The sequence below is a fragment of the Lissotriton vulgaris genome, chromosome 8, assembly GCF_964263255.1.
Source record: "Lissotriton vulgaris chromosome 8, aLisVul1.2, whole genome shotgun sequence".
NCBI lineage: Eukaryota > Metazoa > Chordata > Amphibia > Caudata > Salamandridae > Lissotriton > Lissotriton vulgaris.
In genome coordinates this window covers 983,453,180-983,472,419 of record NC_141696.1, presented here as the reverse complement: position 1 = coordinate 983,472,419, position 19,240 = coordinate 983,453,180, and the positions used below count along the sequence as shown (strand labels likewise).

The 19,240-nt window shown below is 47.8% G+C and overlaps 1 protein-coding gene across 12 annotated transcripts in view; it reads right to left on the bottom strand.

The window, feature by feature from the left end:
* Positions 1–19,240, bottom strand: part of MYCBP2 (MYC binding protein 2) — a 2,065,574-nt gene that overhangs the window by 326,576 nt on the left and 1,719,758 nt on the right. For all 12 annotated transcript variants that reach the window (XM_086934832.1, XM_086934837.1, XM_086934835.1 and 9 more), the window contains one exon: positions 8,082–8,321. In XM_086934832.1, the coding sequence (XP_086790958.1) occupies positions 8,082–8,321 (240 nt within the window). The remainder of the gene's footprint in view (positions 1–8,081; positions 8,322–19,240) is intronic.

Sequence of the window (19,240 nt, the reverse complement as noted above, 5' to 3'; positions counted from 1 at the left end):
ACAAGTAAATATGATGACAAGAGAGAATCTTGGTGTCCTTGTTTAATTATCAGAGCTTGACAACAACCAGCCAACACGTGTTTCATCGCATCACGCGAATCTTCAGGGCTGGAAATAATACAGAAAAAAGCTTTTTGTGGACAGTATACATGTACAATCGGATGAAAACTATTGTGGTTAACTCGTAACCGGCGTCGGAGACAAGTTTCAAGCCATATCCTGTCATGCATGGTTTAACACTCCTGAGAAGGTATGTGGAAGACATCCTTAAGTGCAGTGAACACGAGGGAAAGAATGCTAAGAGCCCGTGGTCATGCCGTTTTAACCATGTCAAAGTGGTGATGTCTAATCCGCAGCTGGTGCTCTATAGAACTGTCATGCATATATGCACACCCGCAGACTAGTAATCAGCATGTTTGCGGTGATCAGTGCTTCTGTGCTGAGAACGTTATATAGTGAAAATGAGCACTCTTATTAGTGACCTAAGTGACATGCGTAAAGGATGTAAACCGTGAACAGAAATATAAAGTCTGACACATACCTCTAGGTGGCTGTACTTAAGCCAATCGGTCTAAGTAATAAAAAGTGAAGCGAGAAAGAAAAGAAAAAGGGAGAGACAAAAAGGGGAAGAAGGGCAGAATAAGTGTCTGAAGGTTGAGAAAAACTCTATTGTTCAAATACTCAATGAGTAATTAAAAGGGCCTGGTGAGCTATTCAATACTCAGGCTTGGTAAGGAAAGACAGATGCTCACCGCTCTTTCGGTGATAATTCCGACCCGGAAGGGCCCAAGACCAGCTATTGTTCCAATATTCGATGGTTTAGAAAAGACTGGAACAAGGTAAAAAAGACATGAATATCGGGTGAGAAAATGTAGCCAAAATACTGCTACTTACTCAAGGAAAAGATTCAGAACGGGTAATTCATGTAATATGGAGAGCAAACTGACTAAGTCCTTTGTTAGATATGTTCTCAAAGACTGAATAAAGTTACATGCGCTAAGTTTTATAATATAAATATGTCTCGTGATTCGAAGACCCAAGTGGGGCCTATGTCGATCAGCTCAATATCCATGAGAAATTACTGCATAACGTAACATGCTTTTAATGTTGACAAAGATTTATTGTCATTATGTTGTGAAGCGAAGGAACTGAAAGAAAGTTATGTATTAACTCTTATATACTGTTACTTTATCACGTAGGAAAGAAAACTATTTTGTTGTTGTAAGTAATCATGAAGGGAGTGAACACAGGAAGCCCTAAAAAGTTATATTTAGGCCAGTTATGGTCGTTGGGTGGATCGAGCGAGAGGTGGATATAAATCAGAAATGCCGTACCCTCTAGGTTAGTGAATACTAAGGTTTCACGACAGCAATTGTCAAGATTCAAAAGCGGATGGAGCTACGCGGTAGTGAGAAAAACATGCGATTAGAGATAAAAATTGTGAAGTACCTTAAAGCGAAATGCGCTTTAAAATCTCCTGGGATATAGAGTATAGGCACAGTTGAACAGGAAACTTCCGTATCTACAAATATGCAGAGAGAAAATTTAGACCGAATAAATTGTGTATAGTATGTGATGTACGTCTCTAAAACATATGTGGGACCAAGATCCCTGCTTACCCGGTAGGTTTGTAGTATGCAGAGAAACAATAGAGGTAGCTCTATGGTCACGTGAAAAAGGTTTTCTGAAAAACAGAAATGTAAACACAAGCCGTTTACGCTAAGTTTACAACTACTCCAGGGAAATTTTACCTCCATGGTAAAAACGCTACGTTTTAAACTATTAGCTCAACTCACATTCGGACGTCTTGGTAAACTCGTTTCTCCCGGGTCGCCGTGTTCCTGGTGTGGACACGTGACCCGGAAGCAGCAAACTCATTAAATAGACCTGCCCCTCATGACGTCCTCGCAACAACTAGACAGTATTCTCAAACTACGTCAACCCGGAAGTAGGATGTGTGTGTATCATGTCCTAATGCGGGTCATACCCCGCCCGTGCGCCATTTAGGATGCAAATTTTCGCGAAAGTAAAAAAAGGTTAGTAATTAGGTTTATCTGGGCAGTTGTTGTGCTAGAAATTAACCTACCCTCCAAATAGCACGTACATAACAAAGAATCAGATCAGTAAAAGCCACACGTGTCAAATCGGCGCAGTGAAAACACTCCAATGATGTTAGGAGCAGTGCATAAATATGCTGTGGTCAGAGCAATTCAGTGATTTGTAGATAATCAGGTCATTGGGTGATTAACCCATAAACCTGGGTGAATCCTATATGGCGTAAAATATAACACGCATGCACGAAAATGCAGAATAAAGAGGGTGTTTAGATGTTTTCCCAACCTCTCTTACAGTATATTTGCATATCGAATCATTACATAGTAAACATTCATAACGATGATAATCATAACTGTTATCTGATACTGTTGGTTACATACTTGTTTGTTTTGCAGAAAACATGATTATAAATGAGTGATAGACATTAGTTGAGACAGTTAAGTAAACACGACATTCTGTAGATATTCTTATAAACAACATACTAAATAAACAATAAACCAACTATACAGACTTCTTCATATGGTTTGGTTACTGTTTTATGTTAGAGGTATGTCAGTGTATAGGCCAATGTAACTATACAATAAGTTAGTCACCTAGAAAGAATTGAAGTTCAGAATCGAAGTTAAGACCTAGACCCACTGCATACATTTTCGTGATCCAAGGTGACTAATATAGACCCGAAACATCATGCAGAAAGACCCGCAACACAAGAGGAGTGACTGGAGCTGAGCTGGAGGAGGGGAAAGGTGTGGAAACTGTGAAAAGAGACAAGCACTCGAGAGAAGGAGGTGGCTTCAAGATAGCCGCGCCCTGAACTCTACGAGCGAAGAAGCGGAGGGAGAGACCGCGGCCTGGCGACCGGACTACGAGCCTGGGAGCAACGAGACTACGCGGCGGAAAGCTGGTGAGAGGCTTGAAAAGCACCGGGATACCCAATGCAGAACTCGGGGACAGCAAGCGGACAGTAAGCGTTGCATCGCGGAGTGGGCCGTAAACTGAGACAGTGCCGGCAGGAAGGGCGGCGCGGATGGAGACAGAAGCGCTCTACTCCCAGAGAGAGACGGTACGTCCCCTGCATTCCCCGGGGAGGCAAGAGCAGCAAAGGGATAATCGGAGTTCGGGGAACCAATCCCGCCCCCCTCCTCCTCCGCTACACTCACCTCTCCAACAAGACCGCAACACCTCACAGACTCTAGGGGAGTACCTGGGACTAAGAAAAGGGGGTAGAGTGAGGAGTGCTGTAATCGGAGGGCATCGGCAAGAACTAACAGCGCAGGAAGACGATCAGAAGCAGAAACTGGCCCCCCGAGTGAACAGTAGCTCTGCCGAAGCCAGGAAGGTTACGCACAGGGACGGGAGCCCGGTAAAAGAAAGGTGAAAGGAGAGGAGACGCAAATTGGGGCACGAGGGGAGAGGAGCTGGGGACTGCGCAGTCCTAAAGAAGACAATCGATAACACAGGCCACGGGCACACGGCCCAAATCCGAAAGCACCCAACCTGGGAATGTACCCCACCCCAGTGGACTGAGTAATACCCATTTCTAGGAGCAAAGACACGAGGGGCATACAGGGTGGAACTGAAACTGAGATCCTAAAGTACTGGAGAGCATAAGACGGACTGTACTTGGCCCCAAATCGGACACGGCAAGCTGCGAACCGAAAAAGTGGAAGTGTTTGGACTAGGAACACGAAACAGACGGCGGGACACCACACGCACCTTTCCCCCCTCTCCCCCCCCCTCCGACTGGACAGGCCATTGGGGACCACCAAGAGACCGACGAGACATGGGGAAAAAGGAGGTGGTTCCCGAGGCTCCAAGGCAAGGTACGATAGACAAATTCGCGACGGCGCCACAGATGACCGGACAGGAGGGCATCGGAGCAAGCTCAGACACGGCCCTTCTAATGGGGGCCATACAGGCGTCCAGAGAAGACATCCAAGCCTCACGTGCGGCCTTGGAGGTAAAGATAGGGGAAGTGGGGAAAGAAGTCACGCTGCTGCGCCAGGATTTCCGCAACCTCACAGAGCAGGTGACTACAGCAGAAACGAGACTGAGCGAAGTGGAAGACATTATACACTCCCTCCAGAGGGACGTGAAAGAGCTCAGGGACTCACACAAGCAACTGAAATGGAAGGTGGACGACGCGGAAAATAGGGCAAGACGCAACAACCTGCGCTTTGTTGGCTTTAGGGAGGGAATTGAAGGGTCCAATATGGCGGAGTGAAGGGGATGTGGAAGCGACAGGAATACACAATAGTCTCGGTCTATGCCCCCCCCAAAACTACAGGCTGACACGTTTCAGGGGGTGGTGGACATACTACTTGACACTGCAGACACCATACAAGTCATCGGGGGTGATTTTAATGATGTAATGGTACCAACAATGGACAGGACGGGAGCTGGAAATAGAGACCAGTCCCAGACCTTACTCTCCAAAACAATCACTAATATGGGGCTGACGGATGTCTGGAGATGGCTACATCCTAAACAAAAGGCCTACTCCTACTTCTCGGGCTCCCATAGAGTCTACTCGAGACTAGATTACATTTTCCTACCCAGACAGACCCTGACGAGGGGGAACGTAGCTGAATATAAAGCGAGAGGGGTATCTGACCACTCCCCACTTCTGACGAGAGTAGGAGGGGCGAGAGAAGAGGAACCTGGAGGTTGACGGCATGGGACTTACAAAACACGACCATATTAAAGGGAATAAGGGCAGACATCAAGACCTACATAGCAGAAAATGAAGGCACGGTTAAATCCAGGGCTGTCTTCTGGGAGGCATTTAAAATGGTCATGAGAGACAGGGCACAGAACAGGCTGGCTGAGGAGAGGAGGAAGCTAAATACCGAAATTGGGGCTTTGTAGACGCAAATACTGGAACTAGAGAGGGAATATCAGGCTACAGGAGGGACAGGGACACTTAGGAGACTGACGGACGTGCAGCATCAATATCGAGAATTAGCTACGGGAGAAGCAAAAACCCAGGCATTGGCCACAGTACACCGCCTTTAAGACGTGGGGGACAAATCAGGAAAGTTAATGGCATGGGTCAGTAGGAAGGAACGCGCAGCCAGATGGGTAGAGCAAGTCAGAGACCCCCAGGGGGCTTTGGTACGATCGGACACTCTGATCGCGGAAGCGTTTGCTACCCATTACGAACTGTTTTATAGTGCCAGAGATCTGGGGACACAGGAGGAAGCGCTGGGATACATGTCAACAACTGAGCTACCGGCCCTGACCTCTGAAGCTCAAAGAGGACTAGAGGCAGACATTACCCTAGATGAAATAAAAGTAGCCCTGACTAAATTGAGAGTGGGGAAATCACCGGGCCCGAATGGGTTTCCAGCAGAACTTTTCAAACGAACGGCAGATCTATTGGCGCGTAATCTGCTGGGGATATTTGAGGAAGTAGTTCAGGAAGGGAGACTCCCGCCAGACCTATGCATGGCAATAATAATTCCAATACATAAAGAGGTTAAACCAGCGGAAGACTGCACATCATACCGCCCCATCTCCCTCTTGAATATAGAGGTGAAATTATTGGCGACTATCCTAGCACTTCGTCTCCGGTCGATGATATCTGAGCTAGTCCACCTAGACCAGACGGGCTTTCTCCCGGATAGGGCTACCAGATTAAACCTCTGACGCACTCAAAACTGGCTACAAGAGGTGAGCGAAAGAGAGGAGCCACATTGGTTCCTGTCCCTAGATGCCGAAAAGGCGTTTAATGCCGTCCACTGGCCCTTTCTCGAGGGAGTCCTGAACAAGTTCGGCTTTGGCCCTAAATTTCAGACATGGATACGGCTGTTGTACACGGAGCCTAGAGCCAAGGTTAGGGTGAATGGGACCGTATCCTGTGACTTCCGGGTCCGGAGAGGGACAAGACAGGGGTGTCCACTGTCCCCCCTCCTCTTTGCACTCAGAATAGAGGTGCTGGTGGATAGAACTCGCCAAAAAGAGGGCATTAGAGGTTTTAGGAGGGGAGATGGACGCGGAAACTGGACTGACCTGCCCGGAAGGTTGATGATAACAACCGAAGGATTTAAGTACCTCGGAGTCTATGTGACTCTGGACAAAAAACAGTCATACGAACAGAAAGTAGAACCAATAATACAGAAGTTTATAGAGGACGCAAATAGATGGCGGCAGCTCCCTCTTACTATACTAGGCGTGCAGCCATGTTTAAAATGATAACGGTACCGAAATTTCTATATGCACTCCAAAACGAGTACTATCCCCTACCACGAATGGTGTTCGAGAGAATAAACGCGGAACTCAGGACCTTCCTTTGGCTGGGCAAACAACCAAGGGTCGCGCTGACCACCCTCCAACGCCACCAGTATAGCGGGGGGATATCTCTTCCGAATTTGGAAGTTTATTACAGGGCGGAACATTTAGCCCCAATTAATGAATGGCTACATGCACCCGCGGACCACCCCACACATGCCCCCGAAAAACACCGCATGGCCGCCCGGCTATGTACTTACTATCTATATGGGGGGAAGGGAAGAATTAAACTTCTTCCGGCCACGGGGCTTACCTTGGCGCTGTGGAACAAAGCGACGGTACGCACTGGGTGGAAGAAAAAACCTACTCGCCAGACACCGATTTGGCAAGGTACATGGTTGACAGAATAGAATAAATTAAAGGGCTTCCAGAAATGGGACGATATAGGAATCTCAAACATAGGTGACATAATAGCTAAGGGGGAGCTGAAACCCTTCTCCAGTCTGAAGACAGAATTTGGACTTCATCATACGCAGTATTTTAAATATGCACAACTACGACACGCGTGGCGAGCAGAAAAAATCCAACTGGACACACTCCCAGAATATGCTCCCCTCAAGGGCAGATTACTGCAGGAACAAATCCAGGAAAAGGCAGTTTCACTCACGTATAAAACATTGATGAACAACATGGCTGACGACTTGGGCGACCTTAGGAGGAAGTGGGAGATCGAAGTGGGAGAAATGGATACAGTAGACTGGGACACGGTATTAATGCATCCTAGAGAAGTAGCCATTAAGTCTCATACAATATAATGTTCTTCATAGAACGTACTATGATAGGGTGAGACTACATAGGATGGGTAGGATTGGAGACACAAGATGTCTGAGATGTGGCAGTACCGAATGGGACTTCTATCATATCATCTGGTCCTGCCCTACGATTCAGAGCTACTGGCAGGAGGTGCTTAGTAAGCTGGGTGAGGTGCTTGAGGCCCCCTTACAATCTGATCCTAAACTGGTCCTTCTAGGAATGACTAATGATGTGGACATCGCCCGTCCCCTGCTGATCTATCTGGTCTAGGCCCTGGTGATAGCAAAAAGGGACGTAGCCAAGTACTGGGGAACGAAAGCACTGCCAAAGCTGGAGGAGTGGAGAAGAGGGTTAGATGCCTACATGGCCGCTGAAAGGGTCACATATAAGGCGAGAGGATGCCCCAAGAAATTTCGAAGAGTATGGGGCAAATGGAGAAGATATCACGGGCTGGATGGGGGGCTATAAAATGGAATATAAGGGGAAAGGAGATATAAGGGAACAAGGACATCAACAGTGGAGATATAAGGGGTTGAGGCAATCACACTGTTGCAGATCTAAACGGACAGCATGGTTTCCTGTTTCTGCCAGCATTAATGTTACTCTGGTATTTATAGTAGCATATTTGGTTTTAGTCCATGTTTTTGAATATTCAGATAGAAAATAGGGGCCTATATCAGCGGACTGCAGATTAGCAGTCTTATCTTTGATTCTCATTTCATTTTTGCCTGTTAACACATCTTAGCAACATGCATGATTTGTATTTTAGAAAATACTTTCTTTAAATAGTAGATATTTCATATAATTTGAGACAGAATGCTTTAGAAATAGAAAAGTGTCCCTATGCTTAACATGGCAATAATTCAAATAGACCAATAATCAGTAGTTCACCTATGTGGAGGAAAAATAATTAAGAAGGGAAATGTACGGACATGTTTAGAGCATTTATGTACTGGAACATGTATTGTAGTGCAATGCCAAACCTGGGATGTAATGAGTCGGAAAACTCTTAGCGTTTCAGCTTCACAATTCCGTTGCTGCGCAACACTTGCAGAGATCTGCCCAGCAATCTTGATGCTTTCCCCATCTTTCCAGCCAAGAACTTTCACTTGTCGAACCCTCAGTGTATTTTCAGGGCCTTTCAGTTCAATTTTGATAATGTGATTGTCTCCACCCGGAAGTTCGCTTGTGACCCATCCGATGTGTCTAGAATCCAGGTCCACCTAAAGTGAATCAATAGCAACAGAGGTTTAGTCGAGGAGCAGCAAATTGTAATATATAAAATATGATGTGGCTGCAGTCTAATGTAAGATTCATTAGTACATGGCAGAAGATGACTTGATATCAGAGGAAAATATTTGCCACTGTTTGCCCATGCTGCCAGTATCCCACCACGTCATACAAGCCTATACATAATCCTGATTCAAATACTTCCTTAAAAGAAGAAGCTACTTACCCTTACTGTTGTTTCTCTACTCATTCTGCTTAAACGTTTGGAATAATAACAGAGGTTGGGCTGGACCAAAAAATATTTCTTTACACAGACTGAGCGGCAAGAGACATCCTAAAATGTAGAATCACTTGGAAGCAACATTACCAAAAATGATATTTCTTTAGGTGCACATGCATGAAAACAAGTGTCCTTATTCACCCTGAAATATTGCTTTAAAAAAGGATTGCATGAGATTACTGGAAGTTAGGCTAACATAACTAACAGAATAGCTATCAGACACATGGTTTACTGCAGATAAGAAAGTTATTTTTCTAATTTATACATTTTAATAAAAATTCCGTACCTTTCCCAGTGAACCGTAATTTAGAAGGACAGACTAAAGAGTAGCATATATTAAATGTCAATAAATAAAATGCATACAGGACTGAAATGACATTCTTGGCTACAGGGATGAAATTGATTATGGATATCGAATGTTTTGGAGGATGACACTAATTTTTGTCCTTCTACCTGTACTCCAGAACATGGCAGACAATGGATTAGCACACAATATGTGTTTTCATTGACCCTGATCTGAAGTAGCTACAGCCTAGAAGAGATCTATAATCCCCAATCTCCGAGGAGAAGCCTGCACCTGCAGTAATGCACAAGTTACTACTTGTGTAACAATATATCTGTAAGAGACATTAGTTAGTGATAGATTCCTTACCTTAGAATATCCCCAGGCGTCAGACTGGATCCGGAATTTTTTTGCGTGGCAGTACCCATGCGCGTCGGTAGGCGTCGTCCGTGGCTCCGCGTCCATCGTGGGCGCCGTGATGACGTTGTCGGAGTACTTAGACGCCGCCTCCGCATGCTGACGTCAGTTCTTGTACACAGCTTTTCCGCGCCAGAAACTCAGAACCATGATAAAAACCAACACTGGTGCCATGAAACTAGGGCCCTGAAGGGGATGACCTTAACCCTAGATATCGGTTTGCAGAACGTGGAGGATGGGTGGGTTGGTAAGGAATCTATCACTAACTAATGTCTCTTACAGATATATCGTTACACAAGTAGTAACTTGTGCATCTGAAAGAGACAAGTTAGTGATAGATTCCTTACCTTAGAATAGATACCCCAGCAATACCAACCCCGGTGGTGGGTCTGCGAACCAATAATCACACCAGAAAGACCTGGAGGATGGAACGGCCAAAAACGCCATCTCTCCGGACTTGGCTGTCCAGGCAGTAGTGTCTTGCGAACGTGTGCAGCGAAGCCCACGTAGCTGCCTGACAAATGTCCTGCAAGGGGACTCCCCGGCCCAGGGCAGTAATAGTTGCCGTGGCCCGAATGGAATGGGCCCTCAGCCCAAGAGGGGGTTCCGTTTTAGCTAAGGAGTAGCATGCCTGGATACACAACACGACCCACCGAGAGATGGTCCGCTTGTGCACCGCCCTTCCCTTCTTAGCGCCCGCCTAACCAACAAAGAGTTGGTCATCCACCCGGAACTGGAGTGTGCGATCCAAGTAGAAAGAGAGCGCACGTTTTGGGTCCAGGCGGTGGGATGCGGAGGCAGAAAGAAGGTGGGCAAGGTGATGGACTGCCCGATGTGGAAGGCTGTGACTACCTTGGGCAGGAAAGAGGGTCTTGTCCGCAACCCAACCTTGTCCGGATGGACAGAAAGGAATGGAGGTTTGGAAGAAAGAGCCTGGAGCTCACTCACTCTCCTGGCAGAGGTGATGGCAACCAGGAAAGCAGTCTTCAGAGTTAGAAGGCAGAGAGGACAGTTATGAAGTGGCTCAAAGGGAGCGCACATCAGGTAAGTCAGTACAAGGTTCAAGTCCCACTGGGGCATCACAAATGGAACAGGAGGGAACATGTGTGTGATGCCCTTCAAAAACCGATTTACAATGGGGAACTTGAACAAAGATGGTTGTTCAGGTAGCCTTAAGAAGGCGGAAAAGGCAGAAAGGTAGCCCTTGAGAGTGCCCAGAGCAGAGCCCTGCTGGGCAAGAGAAAGAAGGAAGAGGAGAACCTAAGCAAGGGGGGCAGAGAGTGGATCCACAGCCTTTCCTGTGCACCATGCCACAAATTTGTTCCACCTGCAAGCGTATACCGATTCGGTGGAGGGACGCCTGGCTGCCAGAATGATATTACAGACTTTAGGAGGCAAGTCAAATGGCCTCACCTGTCGCCGCTCAATCTCCAAGCTTGTAGGTGGAGACTGGACAGGTTCGGGTGGAAGACCGTCCCCTGTTGCTGCGACAGAAGGTCCTCCTGAAGAGGCAGACTAATCGGGGATCGACAGACATGCTGAGTAGCTCTGGATACCAATATCTTTGTGCCCAGTCTGGAGCCACAAGAAAATCCTGGGCCCGGTCGCGCCTGGTCTTCAGCACTCTGGGCAGAAGTGGTATAGGCGGAAAGGCGTACAAAAGACCGCAACTCCACTTGCGACGAAAAGGGTCTCCGAGCGAGTGCCGCCTTGGAAATTCCAACGCACCTAACTGATGACATTGCGTGTTCTCTTCGGTGGCGAATAGATCTAACCAAGGCTCTCCCCACTGCAGAAAGAGACCTTGCGCCACGTCCGAGTTCAGACGCCATTCGTGATCCATCATGCACCGGCGGCTGAGTTCATCCGCCCTGGCGTTCAGTGTACCTGCCAGGTGTTGAACCACCAGGGTCACGCCCTGATGTTCCAGCCACTGCCAGAGGCGCAGAGCCTCCTGGCAGAGGGTCCACGACCCCACCCGCCCTGTTTGTTGCAGTATCACATGGCGGTGATGTTGTCCGTGAACACCTGCACTACCTACACTCCCCCGGACAGAGGGGAGGAATGCCTTCAGTGCAAGCCAGATCACCCGCTGCTCCAGAAGGTTGATGTGGAGCTGGGACTCCGCCAGAGAACAGAGGCCTCTGATCTCCGCCTCTCCCATGTGGCCCCCCCAGCCCTGGAGGGACGCGTCCGTCACAACTACGTGCTCCGGTTGGGGTAGGGAGAGAGATCTGCCGCTGACCCAATTGCAGTCTGTGAGCCACCACTGCAACTGCCTTGCAGTGCCCTCCGAGATCAAGACATGGTCGGTCAAGTTGCCCTGATGCTGGGCCCACTGAAACTTCAGGTCCCACTGCAGAGCCCGTATCCGCCACTGGGCGTGATGCACCAGAAGGATGCAGGAGGCCATCAGCCCCAGAAGCCGCAGCGCCAACCTGACCAAGATTCGGGATAAAGGCTGAGAGATCAGAATCAGAGCCTGAATATCCTGAACCCGCTGTTCGGGAGGATAAACCCGAAACTGCACCGAGTCTAGAACCGCTCTGATGAAGAGGAGCTTCTGAGAGGGACACAGGTGTGACTTTGGCACATTGATGAAGATCCCCAGCAGGTGCAGGAGGTCGGCAGTAGTCTGGAGGTGGCTGACGACTGTCTGGGGCGAGCCCACCTTCAACAACCAGTCGTCGAGGTAGGGGAAGACTGAAACCCCTAACCTGCACAGATGAGCTGCGACCACCGTCATCACTTTCGTGAACACCCGTGGGGCGCTGGTAAGGCCGAAGAGGAGCACGGTAAACTGAAAGTGCTCGTGGCCTACCATGAACCGCAGGTAACGCCGGTGGGCGGCAGGACAGGGATGTGAAAATAAGCGTCCTGCAAGTCCAACGCTACCATCCAGTCTCCAGGGTCTAGGGCAGCTAAGACCTGAGCCAATGTCAGCATCTTGAACTTCTCCTTCCGTAGGAAGCCGTTGACGTTTCGTAGGTCCAAGATAGGGCGTAGGCCGCCTTTGCCCTTCTTGGGTACCAGAAAGTAGTGGGAGTAACAACCACACCGTACTTCTGGCCCAGGAACGCGCTCGATGGCCCCCTTGGCCAAGAGGGCCGTAACTTCCTCCTGCAGAAGTTTCAAGTGATCCCAGACGCGGTGGTACTTCGGTGGCATGGCTGGAGGGGACGTCTCGAAGGGGAGGGAGTGGCCCCTTCGGACGATTTTCATCACCCACCTGTCCGATGTGACAGTGCGCCAGTGGTGGTGGTGATGGCGAACCCTGCCCCCCACTGGCGTCACATGGGCCTGAAAGCTCGGACTAGGAGTGTTTTGAGGCGGATGCTGCAGGGGTAGGTGTGGACTGGCCTCACCGTTGTCCCCGACCTCCGCCACGGCGGTTCCCACGTCCGGCACCGCGTTGGGTGGTAGTCTGCGGCCTGTGGTTGGCTGGATGTGTGGGGGCGCCCCTTCCTTGGCCACGAAAGGAGCGAAAGGCAGCCGTTAGCTGGCGCGTGGCTGAGAGGCCCAAGGACTTGGCCGTAGCCCTGGAGTCCTTAAAGCTCTCAAGCGCATGGTCTGGGGCGACACCCTTTGGGCCGGCGAGGTCGACCGGCAGCGACCTGGATCCGGTGCGGGATCCAGTGGGGCCCGAAGGCGCCGCGGAACTCGACGGAGGAGTGAGCGACCTCATGGCCGAGAGGAAGGCCTCGATCTACTGTGGCGTCGCATTCTGCCCAGGGACCGGCGGGTATGGAGCAGGCCGCGACGCGGAGCCGCGTGGGCGGTGTCACCCGAACCCTCAGCCGCATCGCGCGAGCGTCGAGGGGAGTCAGAAGAGCGATGGTGCCTCTTCGACTTCTTGTGCCTCTTACCTGAGGACTTCGAGCCCGAAGACCGATGACGACTCCCGGAACTGTGGTGACTCCGGCCCCGCGATAGGTCCCTCGACCTCCTTTCGGACCGAGACCTCGAACGGCGCGGGGCGGACTGCCGAAGATCGAGTTGCTTACGGGACCGCTCCCGTCTAGCTTTAGACGTCAGGGCCCGGCAGTCGGAGCAGAACTTGTCGTCGTGGTCCGGGCCTAGACAGTGCAGGCACCGACGATGGGGGTCGGTAACCGACATCAGTCGGTTGCAGTCGGTGCAGGGCTTGAACCCAGGCATCCCTACCCGCACCGGAGTCGAGAGACTTCGAAAGTAGATCAAAAGGATCATAAAAAGTTAGTCAAAAATTGACTAGGGTACAACTTTTTCCGGATCTGCGCTTGCTGGCACCGGAGAAAAGAAGAACTGACGTCAGCGCGCGGAGGTGGCGTCTAAGTACTCCGACGACGTCATCATGGCGGCCACAGAGCCGCGGACGACGCCTACCGACGCGTATGGGTACTGCTACACACAAAAATTCCGGATCCAGTCTGACGCCTGGGGATATTCTAAGGTAAGGAATCTATCACTAACATGTCTCTTTCAGATATGAAGGTCAAACCAAAGGGCCAGTGTAAAGAATGGAAGTAACAGAAAGGGAGGCAGTGCACACAGCCTAAGAAGCATGAAGGCCAGAAGCAAAGGGAAGGCCTTGTGTGCAAGGGGCAACACGTGCTCAGGCAACAAGCCAGGGGATAATGTGAGTGACGATCCTGACTTCACCCAGGATCATACTCAGTATGCCTATAAGTACAAGGGAAATGAGCCACAAAGGGGTGAGAACTGCAACCACGCTCACAAGAAGTGGAGAAAAAGAATCCCAAGATATCACAAACCTCCATACAATTCAACCCAGAGCGAACAGGTGAGGAACCCATGTCCGAGAAGAACGGAAGAGGAAAATTCACCATAAACCACCAAAAAGGGTAGAAGGCACACCTGAAAAACAGTCAGGCCAGTTACAAAATGTTGGGGTTGGCATTGGAGGTGTCATGGAAAGGGCTCTAATCAAAAAGTGAAAGCAATCGCAGCTTTGCTCAAGGCAGAAGCAGAGGAAAAACAGGCCAAGCAGAGGCATAGAAGAGGTAGGGCAGCAGAGCTGGCCACTCACGCGAAGATATGGACACAGGATGGTCTCAAGGACCTAAGAAAGAAAGCATGAGCAGACAGGAGCCCGCCCCGTTCGTGTATAGCGAGAATTAGCACAAGTAGTGTTAACACCTGAAGAGAGAAAGAAGGAAAACCACTCAGGGTAGAACCAGACAAAGACCAGGAGGCCAGGTGCCATGCCCCTTCCCTTGTATCTGCTAGTAAAGAATAGCACCAAATAGAGTGGAAGAAAAGAAACCCCTGGCAAGTGCGGAGAAACACTCAATAAATGTGGGGAGGCAAGAAGAAGAAACCCAGTGCACCATCTTCAGACTTGTACCAGTGCACCACCCACCGCATGTGGAGTCCCCTATAATGGGTACAATTGCACAGGAAACATTGACAGGCAGCAAGGGAACAGTACATCAACAATCAGAACTTGGGTAGACAGCAAAGAACACAGAGCAGTCAGCAGAGTAGACACTGAACAGGGTCATACATTAATACGCTTCCCAGAAAGCAACCATGGACCACAACCTGACAACGACAGGGTAGAATGCCCTGTGTCCCCGAGCTGGCTTCCTTTACGAATCCCTTCTATGCTCCTTGGACTTGTTTTCTGTGTTATTCTATGCTCTGGTAACCTGATGTAATTATGTAAAACTGTTTTTCTTTACGCCACTCTCATGTAAAGCCTTCTGATACTTCCGGGTCTAGCCAGTGCTATATAAAATTCTTCAAATAAGTAAATAAATAAAATCGCAAGAAAAGAAAATACCTGCAGGGGCAGGGCACCACACGGATTGCACGTGGAGGGATGACTTAAAAAAAAAGCCAACTGGCACCGCCTTAGAACAGTCCACATCGATGGAATGCAAGAGATTATTCCCATCCTGACCTAGTACAGGGGGAAGAAGGTGGCGGTATGGCAATCAGGTATTACATTTCGCACCACTGCTATTAACCTGAGAATGGCGTAAAGTGGAGTCAACTTCACAGCCAAACAGATATTGACCATCAAAAGGCATTTCCACCAAGGCAGACTGAACAGCCTCAGAAAACTGGAGGTACGCAGTCAGCCATGCCGGCGAAGAACCTCTGAAAGGGCCATGGCCAGTCCGACAGAAGCTGTGGTATCCATGCCTCAACAGAGCAGTAATGTAGCCGCCTAACGACCATCCTGGATCATCTGAGTAAGAGTGTCCCGAAAGTCATCAGGGACAAGCCGAGAGACCGAATCCCGTAACACATGAGAGCAACGACCCAAAATACAAGCCATAATATTTGACAGTAAGGCGGAGCTGATAGCAGAAAAGATATCAACCAAAAGCATCCAGACTCTCTGTCTGGAGGGTCGTCAGCCACAGTGCCGATTTTGGGAGGAGTTTGTAGCGGCCAGAACCACAAAGCTCTGCAGAGAATGCTGATGGGAAAGGCAGAGCGTTTCTCCAGGGGCAGAATGGTGAGATACAGACCGTCCACTGAGGCCCTTGAAACAGGTTTAGCCCAAATGCCCAATGGAATATAAGACACTGAAGGAACACGCAGGCTCAGTTCTCACCTGACTCTGCTGAAGCACCCCAAGGAATGGATTAACAGGCACTTCTACAGAGAGAAGCTGCAGCCCCAGAACTACATCAACTCTCTGCAAAAGCTGAGCAAAAGTCGAGCTAGCCTCCAAAGCAAGACAAGGCGGAGAGTACAGGCCCAAGGTTGGGGAAGAATCAAGGCCAATAGTGTCACTTAGGGCAGAAACCCAATGAAACTCCGGAGGAGGATCTGTCACGTGATCAACCACATCACCAAAATACCAGTGTGCCAAGGAAAAAATAGCAGGGGGCTCATCCGAAAGTAAAGGAAGGTAGCCCGAAAAGGACTTGTTCCACCGATGCCATTCCAGACGATCAGCGAAGAGAAGGAGGCACCTCAGCGTCGGGGAGGGTAGGCAAAGAAGGGGCAATCGATGTAGTTGACGCCAAAGTCAGTGTTTGCAAATCCAACACAGGCAGTACAGATGGGAACTACGAGGGGCTGTGCACTGGAGCTGTGAAGGAGTCTATCACGGATTCAGAGGGTCCCGCCAGTTTGGAGTCAGTCGAGGCCTCCCTGACCTCCTCGGGGCCAAGAAGCGCGCCACAATGAGGTTGAGAGCCAAAAAAGTTATGGAGGGAGAGTTTGTATTGTATTGTAATTGCATTTATATAGCGCTTACTACCCCTGACGAGGCGTTGCAGCGCTTTTTCAGCAAGTATCACACTACTCCGGGACCCATAGTGGATTAGTGTTGAATTAGTATAGTGAAACATGCAAGTACATTTTAAGTGGTGGATAGGGTAGTCAGTTAATTGGATTCAGAATGATAGCAGAAGAATAGAGGAGGAAAAAGGTTTGTATTTATTTAGCGCTTGTTGACGCACGCTAATCAGGAAGCCTACAAAGGATTAGTGGTGAATTAATATGGTGAAATATTAAGTAATTTCAGTAGTGGATATTAGTCAGATACTTGGAGTGAGAAGTATAGCGGAGGGATAAAAGGGGAAGAAAGATTTGCATTCATATAGCACTTGTTACCCCTGATGGGTGTTGAATCGCTTTTTTGGCGAGTAGCACGCCACTCCGGAACCCATAAAGGATTACTGTTGAAAATTAGTATAGTAAAAAAAATATGAAGTAATTTGAGTAGTGGATATTTTATTCAGTTATTTGGGTAGTATATTAGTATAGTTTAATATGGAATTTGAGAAGTGAACATGCTAGTCTGTTAATTTCGATTGAAAAGGATAGTGGAGGGATAAAAGAGTAAAAGATTTTTTTTTCTTTTTTTCTTTTTAGGTCTTAGCAATAGGAGGAGGCTTTTGGATGAGTAAAAGGAGTTTTGGAGGGGAGGACTCAGAGGAAAGAGTTTAGAAAGGTTTGTTTTAGGGGATCGGTATAGTAAAAGAGGTGTCAGATGATGCAAGGAGGGGTAGAGTAGGAGAGAGTCTAGAAAGGGTTATTTTGGCAATCATAGTAGTGGTATGGGGTTTGGGATAAATGAGAGAGTGGATGTAGAGGATATATTGATAGATGTATAGGATGAGAGATAGGGTAGTGCATTGGAAGGAGTAGTAGAAGAAGTTTGAGATGAGACAGAAGGTTGGACTAGAAGATATATTGAGCGAAGTATAGGCTGAAAAATAGGGTAGTGCATTGGAAATGCTGAATTAGAAGAAAGTGATAAATATATAGATCCATAATTACATTAAAAGTATATAGATACATAAAGGAGGCAAGTATATGTAGATTAAAGATAATGATAGAGGCACAGGATGATAAATAGGGTGGATATGCTTTTTCAGGAGAAAAGTAACAGACACACAGATCCAAGTACATGGAGGGTACATGGATGCACAATGGAAGTATGTACATGTAGACCAAAGATGATATTTATTTATTTATTATTATTTTTTCTCTCAACAACATAATTATTTTACATGTTTATACAAAGTAATACACAAAGATAAGTACATATCTATAGTGAAAAAAATGCTTGTATACAGAGATATGCTGTAAATTTCTGTTTTCGTATGGTGCTTATGTGGGGAAGAGCTAAATCTCTAGTAGTTTTCTGAAGATAAGGTGGTTGTCGGTGGACTTTATGTTGGGGGGTAAAGAGTTCCATAGTTTGGCTGATTGAACAGAGAAGGATGTGCCACCCATGTTTTTTTTCTTGTATAGGGATTTTGAGGCGAGAGGCTCCTTTAGAGCAGAGGTTTCTTAGTTGAATGTGTTTGGTGATTTTATTCCTGATGAAGAGCGGTCCCATTCCATATATTGCTTTGTGGGTGATACAAAGCAGCTTGAACGTGGATCTTCTGGCAACCGGTAACCAATGCAGGGCTTTCAAGGCAGGGGAGATGTGGTCTTGCGGTTTGATATGCAAGAGTAGTCTGGCAGGCGAGTTCTGAATCCGTTGTAGTCTTTTCAAGGTCGTTAAAGGTGATCCGTGGTAGAGGCTATTGGCGTAATCGAGTTTGGACAGAACAAGGGAGATGGTAGCTTGGACCTTGTGTGGAAATCCCAAATGAGGGAAAATTCACTGTAGCGTCTTTATAGTAGAAAACTTTATCTTGCTAGTTTATCCACTTGAGAAAACGAAAGGAGTCAGAACGCCGTAGGCGAGGACAAGGGAGCACACAGCGGATGCTTTCACGCCCCTTGAGAAATGGCAAATTGCATCGCGAATAAAGAAAATAAGAAGCTCCAGTTATTAACAGGCGCTATTAAAAGCATTCACGCTCTGACGTCCTTTAGACATCCGTCAGGCACACAACGCCAAGACGGCGGCAGTCGTCAGCTTCCTTCAATAAACCACCTAACGGTGGCCCCCCGCCCCCTCCATCCATCACCTTGGTAGCACAACGAGAAGTTAACACATAACCAAGAAGGCTTCAGCACGATCAGACCCTGTGTGCCAAACCTCTGTCCCACGAATTCGCTTCTTCTCAAACTTTGACAGATTGACAGCGCCCTGATGAGACTCCGGTAAATCAATGTCTGGATTCAAAACGCGTTGGCTTGTTAAAAAGGAGTAACTGCGACTTAATCCTTTATAGCAGCAATTGCTGGTGGCAATAACAGCCATAAATTGTCTTGACTCCCTCTTTTTCTTTCTTTTCTCATTCTTTATTGATGCTTTATTCATTTATTACATTTATATAGAATCACTATCTTTTTTTGCACATGCATAAATTGTTTTCTGTTTGTATTGGACTTTCCCTTGATTTGTTTCATGACTGTTTATGTGTCAAGTTCAGAGTACATTTGTGTAGACACAATTGCAACAATCTTGTAGATATTTGTTTTTGTATGCCTTTAATTACTGTCTTTGATAAACTTTGATCAATTATGAAATAACTGGCATAAATAAAAGTACCTTGTCGAAC